Source organism: Cynocephalus volans, chromosome 16 (genome assembly GCF_027409185.1).
Source record: "Cynocephalus volans isolate mCynVol1 chromosome 16, mCynVol1.pri, whole genome shotgun sequence".
In the NCBI taxonomy this organism is placed as follows: domain Eukaryota; kingdom Metazoa; phylum Chordata; class Mammalia; order Dermoptera; family Cynocephalidae; genus Cynocephalus; species Cynocephalus volans.
Window position 1 is genome coordinate 2,459,646 of NC_084475.1, and position 18,475 is coordinate 2,478,120.

At 52.1% G+C, this 18,475-nt stretch overlaps 1 protein-coding gene across 3 annotated transcripts; it reads left to right on the top strand.

Moving 5' to 3' along the window:
• Positions 1-8,450: 8,450 nt before the first annotated feature.
• On the top strand, positions 8,451-17,486 carry RUNDC3A (RUN domain containing 3A). Of its 3 annotated transcripts, none has more exons than XM_063080638.1 (11): positions 8,451-8,572; positions 12,294-12,409; positions 12,772-12,920; positions 13,105-13,190; positions 14,338-14,427; positions 14,529-14,609; positions 14,738-14,903; positions 15,010-15,167; positions 15,932-16,069; positions 16,178-16,284; positions 17,287-17,486. In XM_063080638.1, the coding sequence occupies exons 1-11, from the start codon at positions 8,466-8,468 to the stop codon at positions 17,427-17,429; spliced, it is 1,341 nt and encodes a 446-aa protein (XP_062936708.1). In that variant the 5' UTR covers positions 8,451-8,465; the 3' UTR covers positions 17,430-17,486. The 3 variants fall into 3 exon arrangements, with proteins under 3 accessions (XP_062936708.1, XP_062936705.1, XP_062936707.1); XM_063080635.1 differs by lacking the exon at positions 17,287-17,486 and adding an exon at positions 16,706-16,725 and having other exon boundaries at positions 8,466-8,572; XM_063080637.1 differs by lacking the exon at positions 17,287-17,486 and adding an exon at positions 16,706-16,725 and having other exon boundaries at positions 8,466-8,572; positions 12,787-12,920.
• Positions 17,487-18,475: the final 989 nt, after the last annotated feature.

Sequence of the window (18,475 nt, forward strand, 5' to 3'; positions counted from 1 at the left end):
AGAATACTTGCTACGTCCTGCTCACCAGGTTCAATTAACTCAACATCATCAGTATAGAGGGTCAGTGTGATGTTCTGTGGAATACCGACATGATCAGTGTCCCTTCTGACTATATTGTGACAGAAAGCAGGAGAGTTAACATAGCCCTGGGGAGTGACCGTGAATGTGTACTGCTGTCTGTCCCTAGGGGAAGCAACTGCTTCAAATCTTCCTTCCTTCACGAAATTAACAGCCACATACTAAATGGCAAGGGGCTATGTTGACCTGTTTCAAGAAAGCTATCACATCTGGCACAGCAGCTCCACTGAGGCTACCACTTGGTTATGTTCACCCTCATCAACAGTGATACATCCGGTTTTTGTAAAAGGCAGATTGGTGAATTAAATGGAGATATAATGGTAACCGCCACTCCTGTATCCTTTGTGAGTGACTGTCATCACTGCCATGCCACCTGGGATGGGGAGTTGCTTCTGATTTACTGTCTTGGTAGAAGGAGGAGACAGTTCCCACTTGGCTTTCCTACTCTAGTGGCTCTTATTTCTGGACACCAATGTGAGAGTTCTGCTAGCTGCTAAGTACATCTATTCTGATGATGTATTCAGGGGCCAGGGAAATATCCACCAGGTGGGTCTAGGGGCCAGGTCTCCTTTTATCACCTGGCCTCTGTGTACCCAACTCTAATATGTGTCCATGATGGCATTTTGGTCTCCTAGTATCAGTGTCAGCTCAGATTCTGTATCCAAAGGCCTTGAAAGATGAGTATTCCGCTTTCTCCAGTGTACAGTTGCTCTGATAAACAGCTATAAGGACCTTTGGGGGAAGAGCGGGAGAACTACTGCAATATAAACTTGCTGTGCCACTGCAAGATTCTTCCTGATGGGGGCTAGTCTCCCCTTCAGTCAATGGGCTCTATATCTGAAAAGTGGTTTGCGTCTGGAAATTGGACGAGGGGTTGTGATTTTCCTTTGCAGAGCAGACATCGGCGAAATTTCTGCTCTCTCATTCTCCTTTTTGCTTATATAAGTCAAGAAACACCTTCCTTAACTGGCTGGCTGGTTAGCTCAGCTGGTTAGAGCACAGCCTTATAACACCGAGGTCACGGATTCAGATCCTTGTACCGGCCAGCTGCCTGAAAAAAACCCAAAAAACCCAACAAAAGTCTTCCTTAGCTATCCACTTATCTAGGAACACCGTGGTCTCTTGGTCATCACAATAGATCCCTGCTTATCATTCTGGTCTTTCTGCCCACTATGGTAACATGTCCACTTTAACCAAGTGCTGTCACCTAGCCTCTGTTCTGGACTTCTGTCATACCCATTGTCTCTAGGAAGCCCAGTTCTACAGCAGCTTCCACTAACAATGCTGGCCTGCAGAGCATCCACCACTTAGCTGCAAAGGCCAGTGGTCCTCCACCAACTCACATTTCTTATCACTTTACTGAAGGGAGTATTTCTGGGCCCTCATGAGGAACATGAGGTTGGAGCATTCTCTGGTCTTACATAATAATTTCATCTGGCATGCTCACCTCTCCGAACCTTTTGACCCCTTCCCCAAGGAAATTCAGATTTCTCCACCTTATTTGCTGTAACCATAGATTTTCCCAAATTTTGAAGATCTATCCCAGTGACATATTGCAACTGGCTTCAGATGTCCTTGCCAAGCTTTAAAAGGTTAAATCCTTAGTCATGGTAGAGTATCCCATATTGATAAACTCTGCCTTATTCTATACTTATTCTTATATTCAGCCTTATATCAACCCCCTGACCCCAGTCTAGCAGGCTCAAGATCTGTTCCCAAGCATGTTCTCCCAGTTTCTGCTGGTACATGTTAGCCAGCTCCTGCAGCTCTTTTGGTGAACAATCCCTTTCTTTCCACAGCTGGGACAGTATTTCCCCACTTGGTGCATGATGAGTCTTGACCATAGCTATCGGTCTAGAATCACGAAGGGGAGCCAGGGTTAGGTCTAAAGAGAGCGAGTGTCATTTTGTGAGGCATCTGCCCCAGGGCAGGACTTTACACGTTATCCAGGCAAGGGGAGGCTGCGCTCTTCCACCAGGAGAGCGAGGCTGCTTCTGTTGGCCCAAAACATAACCCGAGGGTTGCAGGAGGGATGTTTCCATACCAGGTCTCAGGGTCCTACATCTTCCCTATCAGGGCCCTGACCTGCTGGGGCTTTAAGTATATAACCCTGCCACTCTCCCGACCAGATTATGGAACTGATTTTCAGCACGGTCTGCCCTGCACAGGCTGCAGCAGACGAGAGTTTCCTTGAATGCAGCCGTGGAGGCCTTCTGGCTTTTACACTGTATGCTGAGTTGATAGTTGGCTGACGTGAGTCTTTTTTTTTTTTCTTTTGGCACTTGGATGGCATTTAACTGCAACCAATTAACTCCACAATCCTTATAATGACTATTTCCTTCATATAACTCGAGTACTAGAGTTATTGCATAGGCAGTTCACTTCTGTATACCACCCCACTTCACCATGGTGAGAGTTTTAGTAATCGGGGTGGCACAGCACTCCAGGGGGTATGAGCACAACTTACCGCAGCAATGGAATCTTTGCTGACATCTGGATGATAAGAGAACCAATTCCAGAATCCTATCCTGGGAATGTGCTTCATAGGACCACTTTGGATACCAACTGTATTGGTTTGGTCTCCCTCCAGAAGAAGAACCTGAGCTAAGAATTCAAAGGCAAGTGTTTATTTGAGGAGTGATGCTAGGAACCACCAGCAAGCGGGTGGGAAAGCAACACAGGAAGGAAAGGAGGCTCATAAAGGGTGTGTTAGTAAGTTAAAAGATGTGGGCAATGGGATCTTAATCCCGTGGGAGAACTCAGGGAGCCAGTAATAATGTGAGCTGCGGAACCATCCACCTGAGGGATGAGGGAGCTGGGGTATTTATCCACCAGTCCCCATCTGTTACTGGCTGAAGGTTGCTATGGATGGGAGTGTAAATCCTCAGAACTTTCAGCCTGCCCAGCAGGCTCCAGTAGCCAGAGAGAGCCCTTAGGTAAAGAGTGGCAGGTTCTGGCAGTTGGAATTCATCCAGTGCGCTCAAGTGTTTAGGGAATATGGGAAAGGAATTGACAGCACCTACTATACCAGGGGAGAAATCCTTTCACCTGGAGATACAACCACCATTCCACTAAATTGGAAATCGCCTGGGCTCAGGGCCAAGAAGAGAGTTACTGTCAGAGGTGACTGATACCAGGGGGAAATCGGGACGCAACTACACAGTGAAGGTGGGGAGGGCTACGTCCAGAGCACTGGGGATTCTCTGGTGTGCCTCTTCCTACTTCCGTGTCCAACAGTGTAAGAGAAAATTTATAACAAGCTAATTCGGAGGACTCAGATTCTTCAAGAATGAAGATTTGGTCACACGACCCAGTTAAAACAACAACAACAAATTGAGCTGTTGGCTAGGAGCAAAGCAAATATGAAATAAGCAATAGAAGAGGAAAGTTGTAAATATCTGCTTCTGGCCAGTTATAGAAATGAGGATTGTAGAAGCTATGGGAATGTTTTCTCTCGCTTGTTTGTATTACATACTCTCTTTAAATATTAATTTTCCTCTCCTTTTCCCTTATTATTTCCTATGAGAATTGTAATTGGAAGTGAACTTTATTGTCTTTAGATTACAGAACACTGTAGAGGAAACATGGCTGAACTAGGAGAGGTATTAACATCACACAGAGATGGATGCCACCAGTGTTGCACTGTTGTGCAAAGGACAGTTGCGCCTTGTTGGCCAAAGGCATGAAGTTGTTATTGTTCAAACATGTATAGAAAGGTGTGTAGGTGCTGAGTAGAAAAAGGGGTAGATGGTGACAGCATCTTTCAGTGCCAAATCCATTCTCATTTTCTCTGTACTGGGTGAAGCTGGGACTCTGCAAACTAGTTTCCTGGACTCCATCACTAACTGTCTTTCCATTAGGTTCTGCTAACAGGAGGCACTAGAGAGAGACTGGAAGGCAGGAGGAAGGAAGAAGAGACTAGCTTCCCATTTTTTTTGGTTTTGTTCAGAGTCACTGTATCATTGGAAGTTGGCTCCAGCCTTCACCTTTATTCCACATTCCAAGAACCAGTTGGCTCTTCTTGGACTCTGAGCCTCTCAACTCTGCAGGGCCCACCTCTGGGCTCCTAGGTCACGGTAACCCCACCTCTTCCCTTTTGTTTCCTTGGCCATTGCTGCTTGCTGTGATTACCAGTTCTGCTTAGTCTCAGTGTTCCCTTTTTTTGCTCTTTCAGTCCTCCAATTCCTGTGTGACCAATTTCCTGTATTAAGTTCTCACTATTTGAAAGACATAATGTGGTTTCTATTTTCCTGACTCAGCCCTATCTGATACACAAAATTGCCATCGGAATAAATTGTAGTATAGACATAATTGGCATAGTATATAAGGAAAATGAAGCTCCCAAATATAATATTGAATCTCCCCAATATAGTAATGAAACACCTGAAATTCATGTAGTATGACTCTATTTCTATAAGGCTTAAACACTGGCAAATCAAAGTATATTTTGTATTGATGCACACCTAGGTCATAAAACTATAAGGAAAAACAAGAAAATGATTATCATAAAAGTCAGAATATGAAAAAGAACAAAGCTGGAGGACTCAAATTTTCTGATTTCAAAACTTACTACAAAGCTACAGTTATCAAAATAGTGTGGTACTCAATAATGCTGAGCTTTAAATGTAGGATCTGATAGTACAGACAGTGTAATAGATGATACTGCCAATTATAAATTTTACTGTGTGTCTAATTTTTTTTTCCTGTTGAGTGGGTAAAAAAAAAGCAAAAAATAAAAAACCTTTTAGAAAATGAATTTGCTGTCATGTTTTGTGGAATGAGGGACTATTGAAGAACTTGCCACCATGTGGAGTTTGAGTTTAAGCATGAAAATGGTGCTCATGCCTGACGCTCTAGTGCACCAAATCTGCTCAAGCCCACTGCAGAGGATCTTTACTGCCTCAGTGGGAGAGAGCAGATACCTTCTGAGAACTATTTACTCCCAAAGACTCTCTGAGTTAATGTTTAAGCTGTATTATTTAGACTCATATTTAGAACATGTCACTTTCTCTGAACTGTTACTGCCTATATGGAGTCATGGACAACACTGAATAACTTTCTTCTAGAAGAATGCAAGCCTAAAGAAACAATACCAAATTAGAAAAAAAAAAAAAAAGTGTACTGGCATAAAGACAGATATACAGACAAAGGGAATAGAATTGAGAGTCCAGAAATAAACTCTTATGTATATGATCAAATGATTTTTGACAAGAGTGCCAAGACCATTCAATGGGGAAAGGACAATCTTTTCAACAAATGGTGCTGGGAAAACTGGATATCCACATGCAAAAAAATTAATTTGGACCCTTATTTGATACCATAACTCAAAATTAACTCAAAATAGATCAAAGACCTAAAATTTTAAAACTCTTAGAAAAAAACACAGGGCAAAAACTTCACAATATTTGACTTGGCAATGATTCCTTGGATATGACACCAAAGGCACAGGCAACAACAAAAAATAGACAATTTGTACTAAAAAATTTAAAAATTTTGTGCATCAAAAGACAATATCAGCAACGTAAAAAGGTAACCCACAGGGGCCGAGCCCGTGGCGCACTCGGGAGAGTGCGGCGCTGGGAGTGCAGCAACGCTCCCGCTGCAGGTTCGGATCCTATATAGGAATGGCCAGTGCACTCACTGGCTGAGTGCCGTTCACAAAAACGACAAAAAAAAAAAAAAAAAAAAAGGCAACCCACAGAAAGGAAAGAAAATATTTGTAGATCATATATCTGAGAAGGGATTGAGATCCAGAATATATAGAGAAGTCCTCGAACTCAATAACAAAAACAAGCAACACAATTTAAAAATGGGCAAAGAACTTAGACATTTCTCCAGAGAAGATATACAAATAGCCAATAAACACATGAAAAGATGCTCAACTTCACTAATCATTAGGGAAATGCAAATCAAAACTACAATGAGACACCACCTCACACTTGTAAGGATGGCTACTATCAAAAAAAAAAAAAAAATCCAGAAAATAACAAGTGTTGACAAGGATGTGGAGAAATGGGAACACTTGAGCACTGTCAGTGGAAATGTAGAATGGTATGGCCACTATGGAAAACAGAATGGTGGTTCCTCAAAAAATTAAAAGTAGAATTACCATGTGATTCAGCAATTCCACTTCTGGGTATATAACCAAGAGGTGAAAATGGGGTCCCAAGGGATATTTTTATGCCCATGTTCATCACAGCATTATTTGCAATAGCTAAAATGTGGAGGCAACCCAAGTGTCCATTGATGCATGAATGCATAAGCAAAATGTGGTATATCCATACAATGAAATATTACTCAGCCTTAAAAGGGAGAGAAGTTCTGCAGTATCTACAACATGAACGAACCTTGAGGACATTATTCTAAGTAAAAATAAGCCGGTCACAAAAAAGACAAATACTGTCTTGTAAGATTCCATATAAGATTTCACTTATATGAGGCACTCGGAATAGTCAAAATCATAGAGACAGAAAGTAGAATGGTAGTTGCCAGGGGCTGGGGGAAGGGGGAATAAGGAGTTATTGTTTAATAGGCTCAGAGTTTCAGTTTTCCAAGATGAAGTGTTCTGGTGATGGATGGTGGTCACGGTTGCACATTGTGAATGCATTTAATACCAGTGAACTGTACACTTAAAAATGTTAAGATGGTAAATTTTATGTTATGGGCATTTTACCACCATAAGAAATAAATGGAAAAAAAAAAAAAAAGCCCCCAAAGAACACCATGATTGCTACTGGCTGCAGGTCTGGACGCAGGAGGATAAGAGGTGAGGCAAGAGGAGGAAGAGAGAGGAGAGACTGAAAAGACCAAGGCTGAGGCTGTGTATGCATAAGATTCCCATGCTGGGAGTCAGGACCTTCTTGGCAGCCCCTGGGGAGTCAGACCAGGGTCAGGGACTTCTATGGTTCTTTTATCTCTTCCTCCTTTTGTGCTAACAGAGGGTCCCTGTCTTTTGGTCATGTTCAGATGTGAGTGCACATCTGAATCAATGCAGAGACATTGTCCATCCACTAGCAGGGCAGAAGGTGAACTGAGTGGGTAGGCAGCGTTGGTGAATAGGTAAGAGCTGAACCCTGGGATGGACATTCCTGAGGGCAGAGGGAGAAATTGGGTGGAGTGCCTTTAATCAACATAGAAAGGATTTCTGTGGAAGCTGGGGATTTCAATAAGTAAAAGGAGACCCAGCTGAGAATCCTGGAAGAGGCTGAATAGAGGAATGGAGCAGGTGGGAGCAGAGATGTGATAAAGCAAAAAGAGGCCAAGGGCAATGGAGAAGCCAGACTATGCCTCATTTCCTCCACTGCCGGGTAAAAGCTGCAACCAATTTTGCAGGGCCCTCCTGGCCTCGCACAGGATCAGTGACCCCATTCAGAGAGGGTTGATGGTACCATGCAGCAATGCGGGCAGCCAACGGTTTAACCCTTAGGCCAGCTAGCACTGGGATGGTGTGAGGGGGATGGCTGCCACTCTCTCCTGTTGCCTTGGCACCACTGTGGGCACCAGCTCTACCGCTGGGAGCCACCACAGAGCCCAGGGTCCTTCATTGCCAGTCTGATCCCCACTCTGTCCTGAATGGTTCCAGGCGCTGGGCTCGGCTCCTATGGCTTATTCTGGATTCCCATCCTCCACCCCAGAAGAGGTTGGTTCCTCCAGGCTGGTGCAGACAAGTCAAGCCCGAGCACAGACAGACAGACACGCAGTCTCTCTGGCTGCTCCTCAGCCTCCTGGGTTAGCAGCCAAGGGCCACCTGCACTCTCTGAACTCAGCCCCCGCCTCGCCGAGAATGCCAAGACTGAGGGTGGGGGCGGGGATGGGGGTGCAGGCGGTGAGGACTCCATTCCCCAGGCAGCGGGAGGACACCAGAGATAGACACCACCGACTGCAGGTCACAAACAAGGGAGTAGAGGCGTCGGAGCTCACAGACGCCAGGCGAGGAGGTCCGGACCCTGAGTGCGCGGGTGGCGGACAGACCCCCTCCACCTGCTTCCAATCTCCGCCTCTCGCGGGGACCTCCCCCACCCTCCCCGGGGCCCCAGCCGTTCCCCCTCCGCACAGAACCCACACCCTCTGCGGATTGGTCCCCGGCCTGCCGGGGGGCGGGGCCCGAGGGCCCTGACGTCACTGGTTGGGGGGAGGGAGGCTGGCGGGGGGTGACGGGCCCCGGCTCAGCACCTCGGAGAGCTCCCTCCCCGGCCTTGTTTTGCTCCGGAATCACCGCCGGGGGAGGGAGCGAGGGGGCCGGGCACCGGGCGCAGAGGCAGGGGGATGGCCGCGGAAGGGTGGAGGAGGCCCGGCGGACAGAGGGCCCAGCCCTGATCCAGCGAAGGGGCCGGGGCGCCGGGTGGGGTGGGGGGCAGCAGCGGCGGCAGCAGCGGCCGCACATCTGGATGGAATCGAGCTTTGTCCAGACCACCATGGCTCTGGGGTTGTCCTCCAAGAAAGCGTCTTTCCGCAACGTGGCCGTGGAGCGCAGGAACCTGATGACGGTGTGCAGGTGGGCGCCGCTGGCGGGCGGGGTGCGGTGGGCAGGGAGAGGGGTTGGGGCGGGCTGCGGAAACCTGGCCTGAGCGGGCCCCGGGAGGATGCCCAGCAGCTGCGGAGAAAAGGAAGGGAAGCAAAGGGTTTAAAAGAGCGCGTCGCTGTCCCTCCCCGACCCAGAACCGGGAGGGGGTTGAAGTCTGGTCCTTACCCTTGTAGGCCAAGCCAGGCCTATGCCGGGCTTGGGGCCTGGGGGGTAAGGGGTGTTTAATTGGCACTGCAGCTTCCTGTGAGAACCAGGAAGTGACATTGTGCGTGGAGGGGGTGAGGGGGATGGCTGGCTTCCTTGTAGGGAGCAGGCTGGGTGGGCAGAGGGAACCCATGGGGGTGAGGGGGGTGAACGCCCTCCAAGCATACCCTCATTACCAAACCCTATCAGCCTGGCCTCTCTGGGGTGGGGCTTTCCTGGGAGACTTTCTGATGCTCAAATCCTGGAGCAGGAATGGTGTCCTGTTCCATCTCTGGGCAGCTGCAGCCTGTGGCAGGATCAATTGCGCATGTGGGCAAAGCCGCTGAATCCACGCAGGGAAGGGTGAGGGTCATTCACCGCCCATGCTGTAGGAAGGACAAAAGACCTAGCACCAGAAGCCTGCGTCTGTCTCATGGGTTCAAGGGGAGGAGATTTGGAGGGCAGGGTCACTGGTCCCTGAGAGGCTGTCACAGGGTTGGGAAGATTTGCCTGCTTTCTTGGGGCCCAGGAAGTGATCCTTCCCACTTCAACCCTGCAGTGATTCACCCTCCCTGTCCTGCCCTGAAGCCAGGAAACAGCCAGCTGCTCAGCCACTCTCCCTGTAGCCTCTACCTGCACTCGCCTCTCCCTCTGGGGTCCCCATGTCAGCTGCCTTCTCCACTAGCAATCTCCCGTGCCCCCCATTCCCACCAGGTGTTGCCCTCCCGGGGCAGGGTGCTCTCGGTGCGGGGCTCAATTGTCCTCCCTTGCCAGCCCCATCTGCCTGTACATAGGCCTCAGCCTAGCTTCTTCTCGCAGGAACCAGCGTCCACATAATGCCCTGGCTCCTGTCTCCTATAGCTCCTTACAGGCTCCTGGACATACACCATACTGCGCCTTTCTCACACCATTTCCCCCCTAGTGCCTAGCACAGCGCTGCGCACATCAGACCTCTGTAAAAACGCCCGGGATGTTATGGAAGGTTGAGTGCAGCCATGGCCCAGCCCAAAGTGCAGGCCACCACCTCTATCCTCAACCCCCCAAGCACTGCCAGTGTGGTGTAAAATAAAGATTCCTGTCTTTGGGGCCAGATGGCCCTAGGGTCAAACTCTTACTTCATTAGTTATTAGCTGTGCGACCTTCGGGAAGTCTCCTAATCACTCTGGGCCTTAGATGCTTTATCATCCCCATTTTATATGTGACAGCCATACCAAAGAATGGTAATGACATAATCCATGTAAGAGCCTAGCTTGGTGCCTGGCACACAGAAATGGCTCTGTCCTGATGACACCCTTCCTGCCCCTCACTGCACTCCTGACCTCCTAGGTTCCTCTTATTTCTCTTGCCTGCCAGGATAGCTGAGCCTCTTGAGTGTGGGGAGGAAGGAGGGAATTCTCCTTGGCCTAAGTTGGAGAAGCAGAGGTTCTGGTGGATTGGAGGTAGCTTAGAGCTCAGGGGTGAGCGATAGTTTTGGGGGATCGGGGACATGACAAAAGCTCAGAAACCCCTCGGGCCCCTGCTGCCTCATCACTGTCACATGGTTCACCTCCAGCTCCCAGAACAGCTCCCTTTAGCAGGCCATGGGCTCCCCTGGGCCCTGGCCTTCCTGTCTCCATGGTAACCAGCAGCAGCTACTGCACCTTCTATCAGGGAGCACACTATGGGGTTCTTGGGGGTGATGACCAGCTCTGCAGCACCCGAGACCAGATGGCAGATGGCTGCCACACTGAACCAGCCCCAGTCTCCCATTCGAGATCTAACCCAGATGACCAGAATAAATCATCACGTTGAGGAGGACAGGGTACATAATGCCCTAAACACAGGCTTTACCAGGCAGAGCAGGCCTTCCCATTAATGGCCCAGCTCCTCACCACCCCTGCCCAGTAGCTTGTACACGCTCACCTTCTCCCACCCCTGCGTATGATATGAACTAAAATTTAATGAGGCAAGTATTATTATACCTGTTTGCATCTGGGAAGAGGGGCCCAAGGCCATGTAAGTGTCACAAGGAAACAGGATTTGAATCCAGCAGGCTACCTCCCCCTAGTGCAACCCCAACACTAACCTGGCTCTCATCTCAGGCCAGACCAACTCTAAGCCCAAAGGGAGGGGCCATGGGCTCAGCTGTGCCATTGGCCTGAGAGCCTCAGAGGCCAGTGCTCCAGAGCTGGAGGAGGCTGCTCAGGGCCTTGGTAATTGTGACAGCTGCCAGGAGGCCACAAGATGTAGCAGAAGGAGCAAGGGCTTTTGAGTAAGACATACCTGCCTGACTCTTCATGAGCTATGTGACTCTGAATAGATCAGTCCACCTCTTGGACCCTCAGTTTCCTTATCTGTAAAATGGGGATGATGGTGATAACAAGAGGACCTACCTCCTAGGGCTGTGGTAAGGATATATGAGGGAGTACATGCAAAGTATCATGCTTGGCTTGTTATAGGGCTTGATAAACATAGAAACAAACAAAGGTCAATTCCAAGCAGCTCGCATATCTGTGGACACCCGCCCCTGCTCTGCCACCCACAACAGGGCAATAATGGGATGTGAGGAGCTGTGTCCTCATCCCTGCTCCATCCCACTGCAGGGACGGCACATGGAGATTGCAGGGGTAGGGACTGCAGAGGGGGTCTGAGGCTTTCAGCAGGATTAGAGAGAAGGATGGGGGCTGCTTGGCTCCAGTCCTTCAGCCCCACCGCCTTCCCTTGGCTCCCTTCCTCCCCAAGAAGCCAGGTATCTGGGCCCCCAAGCCCCTTCCAGGGATCTGCTGCTAATGCCCCCTCCCACCCAGTATGTGTGTGAGACCCACACCCCGCACCTCCCCCCACCGTGCTCTGCACTGCCTGGTTCTGGGCAGCTGGTGTGTGGGGGGCCAAGCCAGGAAGGAAAAGGGGGAAGGGGGGAACCCGTGTGCTGAGAGCCCACCTGGCCACCCGTGCATGCCCACGCTCCGTGTGCACAGGGCCAACTCACATGCCCTGGCACAGGTGGTCCCCCATCCCCAGAAGAGACTGAAAGTTGTTCCAGTAATAGCAGAAGACAGCTCAGGACAGGGGCACAAACCAGCTTCTGACTCCTAGTTCACACCCAACTCACACACATAGAGAGTGCAGCTGACAGTGGTCAAGGAGGAAGGGATTCTGGGACAGCGACAGCCCCTGGCTCTTGGTGCCTCATCTTTCTACCTATTGTCTCATCCCCTCTCAGACCTTGTTCCTGAAGCTTCCTTTCACTGGCTGTCACCTCTCTTGTCACCAACTCTGTCAACCAGTCTCCCACCTATCATCATCCCTCCCCCCCCACCCTCTTACTCCCCATGACATGGCACCTCTGTGGTCACTATTGTCTCACCTGTCTCCCACTTTCCCTCTGCCTTCCCACCACATCCATGCCCTTCATGACTTCTTTTCTGTTCACCACTCCCTCTCTTTGCCTGACACCCTTCCTCTACCACCATCACCCCATCTTCTCACCTGATACCCCACTGCCCCGTCTGCCTACCCCCCCACCCAGGTTCTCTGTGAAAACACTGCTGGAGAAGTACACAGGGGAGCCCATCGATGACTCATCTGAGGAGTTTGTTAATTTCGCAGCCATTTTAGAGCAGATCCTCAGCCACCGTTTCAAAGGTGGGCCCAGGTTCCTGCCCCTCATCACTCAGCCCTCGCAACTCCCAGCCTTTAGCTTCCAGTCACCCCACTCTGATATACTCCATGGCTTTCTGAACCCCCTCATTGACCTTGGCCTTCACCATGAGCTATGCACAGAAGCTCATGTACAGAGCTGGGAAGAGGGAGGGGTCTTCTGCCCACAAGGCCCATCCACGGGCATGCAGCTATATGCTGGTGTGCCCTTTGCATACACACGTGTGTGCATGTTTGGGGGAGGTGCTGCGTGTGCATGGCTGCTTATACTTATGCATGTAAGTGCCCCATTACGTGGACTCTCCAAACTCCTGGTCTTGCTGAGCCCCCTCCCTGCCCTGGCTCAGCCTGTGCCCCAGCAGGTCCAGTGAGCTGGTTCAGCTCAGACGGGCAGCGGGGCTTCTGGGACTATATCCGACTGGCCTGCAGCAAAGTGCCCAACAACTGTGTGAGCAGCATCGAGAATATGGAGAACATCAGCACAGCCCGAGCCAAGGTGAGGGGCCTGGGGCGGGCAGGGCCAGGGCAACTGCTCCCTGCTGTGGACACAGGGGGCCTGCCTGCTTCTTGGTCCTCACCCCATGCCCATGGCACTGGAGAGAAGGGCCACAGGAGGGCCACACCAGATGCTGGACACGAGTCGCTCAAGGGCAGCAAGTAAAGGTGAGCATGCTTTCCAGGGCCGGGCATGGATCCGGGTGGCACTGATGGAGAAGCGCATGTCGGAATACATCAACACGGCTCTGCGGGACATGCGGACCACCAGGTCAGACCTGTCAGGCAGCTCGGACCACAGCTCCCAATGTGCATATTCACTGTCTAAACACAGTTACCCTTAACTTCTTTTTTTTTTTTTTTTTTTTAAAGATGACCGGTAAGGGGATCTTAACCCTTGACTTGGTGTTGGCAGCACCACGCTCAGCCAGTGAGCGAACCGGCCATCCATATATGGGATCCGAACCCGGGGCCTTGGTGTTATCAACACCGCACTCTCCTGAGTGAGCCACGGGCCGGCCCACCCTTAACTTCTTGTGGCAACCTTCAGCACCTGGACTACAGGTCCCAGCATGCACTGCTAGTTTCCATCTTCCAGTCTACGGGGCAGCCTGGCCTGAAGTCCTGGAACACACTTTCAGCACCACCACCATTCCTTCCAGTCAAATTCTAGTGCCCATTATCCACCATCGTTGCCCAGCACCGATTCCACCACGCACAACTCTACCCCTGGACACACCTCTGAACAAGCCTCAGCCATGTACCATTTTACCTGTTGGTCTGGCATCATGACCTGCAACACACAGCCCTACCAGCTCTCCAAACAATGGCAGTAGTTCTGTACTTGTTACCCATGGACACAGAATCCCAATGTGCAGAGCTTCAGTCCCTGCACTGGGTTTACAGGGAGGTTGGGTCTCTGGGGCAGGGGTCACATGGCAGAATGTGCCAGTGTGGGAAGGTGTGTTTGGAGCTGTCTGGGTACAATGGGGGGCATAAACCTCCTCCACCCAAGTGACCACACCTAATCTGATATTTTTATTGCATTCTATCCCTAGTCTGCATATTTTAGAGTTCACATCAACATAGTTTTTAAGCACCTACAGTATGCCAAGAACTAATGTTTAAGACCTGTTTCCTGATTGGAAGCATCTGGGGGACCAGTAGTTGGTGGGGAAGGGCTAGCTCAGAGGATGGGAGGGTTCTCTTCTCAGAGAACAACCATTCTAGTAGGTGAGAACACAAGCACTAGCCCAGTGAGCCCCAGTCTAGGGGACAAGATCCACACTTGAGTGGTGAGCAGGAAGCTGATCCCTCCCTCTTCTAGGAAAGGTCTGTAGGAAGCCAGCAAGAGAAGACCTGAAGGGCGGGGATGCCTGGGGGATGCTACGCCGTCAGCCCCCCGCTTCTGTCCACAGACGGTTCTACGACGCCGGAGCCATCATGCTGCGGGAGGAAGCCACCGTGCTCATGGGAATGCTGATCGGACTGAGCGCCATCGACTTCAGGTGGGGTCTGCGTCGTGGTGGCGGTGGTGGAGGGCGCTGTATCCCCCACAAGTGCCCACACCCTCATCCCCGCCCCCAACCCTGTGGCTCCTCTGCCCCAGCTTCTGCCTAAAGGGCGAAGTGCTGGACGGGAAGACCCCCGTGGTCATCGATTACACGCCCTACCTAAAGTTCACCCAGAGGTGAGCAGCCCCGTCACTGCGGCGGGGGCGGAGGGGGGAGGGGGCACCCGGTCCCACTGCCCACGGGAGTGGGTGTGAGACGCGCGGGCGGGGCAGGGGCCGGTCATGCCCACTCTGCCTCCCTCAAGCTACGACTACCTGACGGACGAGGAGGAGCGGCACAGCGCCGAGAGCAGCACGAGCGAGGACAACTCGCCCGAGCACCCGTACCTGCCGCTCGTCACCGACGAGGACAGCTGGTACAGCAAGTGGCATAAGATGGAGCAGAAGTTCCGCATCGTCTACGCTCAGAAGGTGCGCGACGCGCGGCGGGGGCGGGCCCGGGGCGCGGGAGGGGCACAGGGCACAGCAGGGCGGGGGCGCCTCCTCCCGCCGCCCGGGCTGAGCCGGCGCCCCGCAGGGCTACCTGGAGGAGCTGGTGCGTCTGCGCGAGTCGCAGCTGAAGGACCTGGAGGCGGAGAACCGGCGGCTGCGGCTGCAGCTGGAGGAAGCGGCGGCGCAGAACCAGCGCGAGAAGCGGGAGCTGGAAGGCGTGATCCTGGAGCTGCAGGAGCAGCTGTGAGCGCCGCCACCTGCCTTGACCCCGCACCCCCGCCACCCCGGTGAACCCCGTGATCATCCCCACTGACTCTAGCTTCTCCCCTCCTGACACCAGCATCCAACTCGCCAGCACCAACCCACTCACCCGGTCACCTCCACTCCAAGACCCCCGCAATGACCTCCTGACATTAGCCTCAACATAAAATCCAGTGATCCCCAGCACTTCACCCTCACTCATCCATCAGCTAGAGTGGCCATCCAACATCACTGCACAGACCCGGCATTATTCACAAGCACCTCTAATGTTACTCAGCAATCTTCAACGTGATTGCATCCTTCCCATTGTTCACCACGCCTCTGCTCTGCATCACCGGCCCAGTGACCGTCATGACCCGCAGTCACCCGACCTCACTCCTGCTGATTCCTGTAACTTTTCTTCCTCAAACCTTTTCATCCATCACCTGGATCTTCCAGCATGATCCCCTAAGATTCCCCATTACCCTTCAGGGGTTCCCACACTATTCTCCACTGACCATCCCATCACCCCAGCTGACTCCTACAACATGCCTTTATTCTAACTCACAATAGGAGTGCGCCAATCCCCATCACCCCTACCCCAGTACCGCCTCCATTGCCTTCCAGCGTCTGCCCACTGACCCCAACATTGTATTCCTGTTTCTGCTACTCAGGTTTCACTCCTAACCCCTCCCCCCACCCCTTGCTGAGTCTCCCATCCCCTCCTGCTCCTCCCGGCCAGGTCTGATCCCCTCTCCCCCTCCCAGGACAGGTCTGATCCCTGGTGACCACGCCCCCCTGGCCCATGGTTCCAAGGAGCTCACCACGCCCCTGGTCAACCAATGGCCCTCACTGGGAACGCTCGATGGGGCCGAGGGTGCCAACAACTCCAAACTCTACCGGAGGTAAGCCCCAGCCAGGCCCAGCTGGGCCTGAGTGCTGTCCTCCCTGGGAAGAAAGGCATCGGAGGCTGTAGATCTCTGCCCACACCCCAGCTCTCTGCTCTGCCACAGACACAGCTTCATGAGCACGGAGCCACTGTCAGCTGAAGCCAGTCTGAGCTCTGACTCCCAGCGCCTGGGAGAGGGCAAGAGGGACGAGGAGCCCTGGGGCACCATGGGTGAGCTTCCCCAACCCAGCACCCAGCCTCCCTCCAGGAAGGGCCAAGGCGAGGCCTTGGGGCCTACAGTCTTGCCCTGGCCAATTCCCTTTCTCTTAGCGCTTCCTGGGAGCTTAGCACAGCAGTTAAGAGCTCGGTTTGGGGTGTTAGAAACAAGTACAAATCCCACTGTGCCTCCTTGGCTGTGTGAGCCTAGCCAATCACTTCACCTGCCTGAGCCCCATTCTCATCTGTAAAATGGGGGTGTCAATAAGAAAAATCACCAGCGTGGGCATCTGGTGAGGGCTCCGTGGGTTTTTGGTATCATGACATCCTTAAGGGGCTCACAAACTCTCAGGAATTCTGCCTAATTTGCGCTGATCTCATGCACGCCATGAACTGCTTGCCTGACCATTGTTTCCCCCTTTTCTTTGGCTGCCAGGAAGCTCAGAGCCAAATTAGTGGCTCCCTTCGACTGAATGCCCAGGACTTCAATGCATGCATTTTGTGTTGACCTCACCCCTGGCTTCATCTTAGTTTTTCCCATCTTAGTTTTCCCTGTGCCTGATTTCCTGTCTTTTCTTTTTTATAACCACACTGTATTGGATCACCTCCAATCTTTGAGACAAAGCAGGCTATGGACATGTACCCCACCACACTGTGTTTATGACTGTGTGTCTGTCTCCACCACCAGACTGTGAGCTCCATGAGGGCAGGGGCTGTGTCTCGTCCATTCTCTGTATCCCCAGTACTTGGAACAGAGCAAGTGCTCACTGTGTTTAATAAACGGACAAAGAGAGGATGAACCTCAGGGGGAGACAGAGACATAAGCTGACGATTACAATACAGTGTCCCCAGCACTGTGCATAGCATAGGTAGGTGCTTAATAAAGGTTTAATAGGAAATGGCAAACACTCCAGAAGAGATCAAGAAAATCTCACTGCCTGCCCCCTGCGCACCCTGTCTCCCAGCTCACACACTTTAAGACTGGTTAGCCCGGCCTCACCTGCACTCTCTCCCCAGGGAAGGACCCCACGCCCTCCATGCTGGGCCTCTGCGGCTCCCTGGCCTCCATCCCCAGCTGCAAGTCCCTGGCGAGCTTCAAATCCAACGAGTGCCTGGTGAGCGACAGTCCTGAGGGCAGCCCCGCACTGAGCCCCAGCTGAGGAGCAGCAGGGGCAGTGCCAGACCCACCTGCTGGGGGCCACGGACACCTGCCACCTTTCCTCTAGTCCCCTAATCCAGGCCACCCTTTCAGAGAAGGCTGCCCACCCAGCCAGAGGTCTCTTGGGAAAGACAACCCACTGCCTCCTGCCTGTTTTAGCTTCCTGCCTGAGGATGAAGGGGCGGGAAAGGCAAGCTGGTTGGGCCAGGAGGCATGGGCACCAAGGCCATAGGGAGCCCCCTGGGAGGCCTACTCTATTCTTCTGGCGACCCTTATGCCTGGCTGGCTTCTTTCTGGACTCTCTCTTGCTCATTTCCCCCACCCTCTGCAGGAGCTGGTGGCCCCACCTCAGCACCCCACCTCCCATGCCTCTGTCTGTCCCTGTGTATCCCCTGGAGTCAGTCCTTCCTCAGCCCCCAGGGTGGAGGCTCTGGGGGGATTAGGCAAATAAAAAGCAGAAGACTGAGGGCAGCCTCATCTATGGGGGGCTGGGATATGGCCCCATCCTGAGGTCAGCAGGAGCCGGTGGAGCCAGTGCCTGGCCCATAACCAAGGTGCCGCTGGGTCAGACAGGAACTAACCTGTGCACTGTGGGAGCAGATGGGCCGTAATAATTCAGGGAGTAGAGGCTTTTGTATCAGTGTCATAAGTATTAGCTCTGCCCAGGGCAGGACCAGGACATGTAAGTGCCCCTTCAACCTCACATTCTAACTTGCTCAAGCCCAAGCAGAGAGGAGGTGGTCCCCCGCAGGACCATCTCCCTGCCACTGGCCGGAGCAATTCAGTTTTGGCCCGATGTAGCAGACCCTCCCTTCCATTAGGCCAGAGACTGGCAGTTAAGCAACCCTCCCTCCTCTGGTGTCACTTAAGTGGGCCCTTGTAGAAAGGTCTCACCACCCTCTACCCTAATGCTAAAACAGTGGGCCCGCCCTGAAGGGACCACACTACCAGGTGTCTTTCTGCCCCCAACCCTGGACCCACTCCCAGTCCTCCTCTTTCGATTCACTCACCAAGGCCCACCTTCCCCACCCACCCCAGACCCCCATA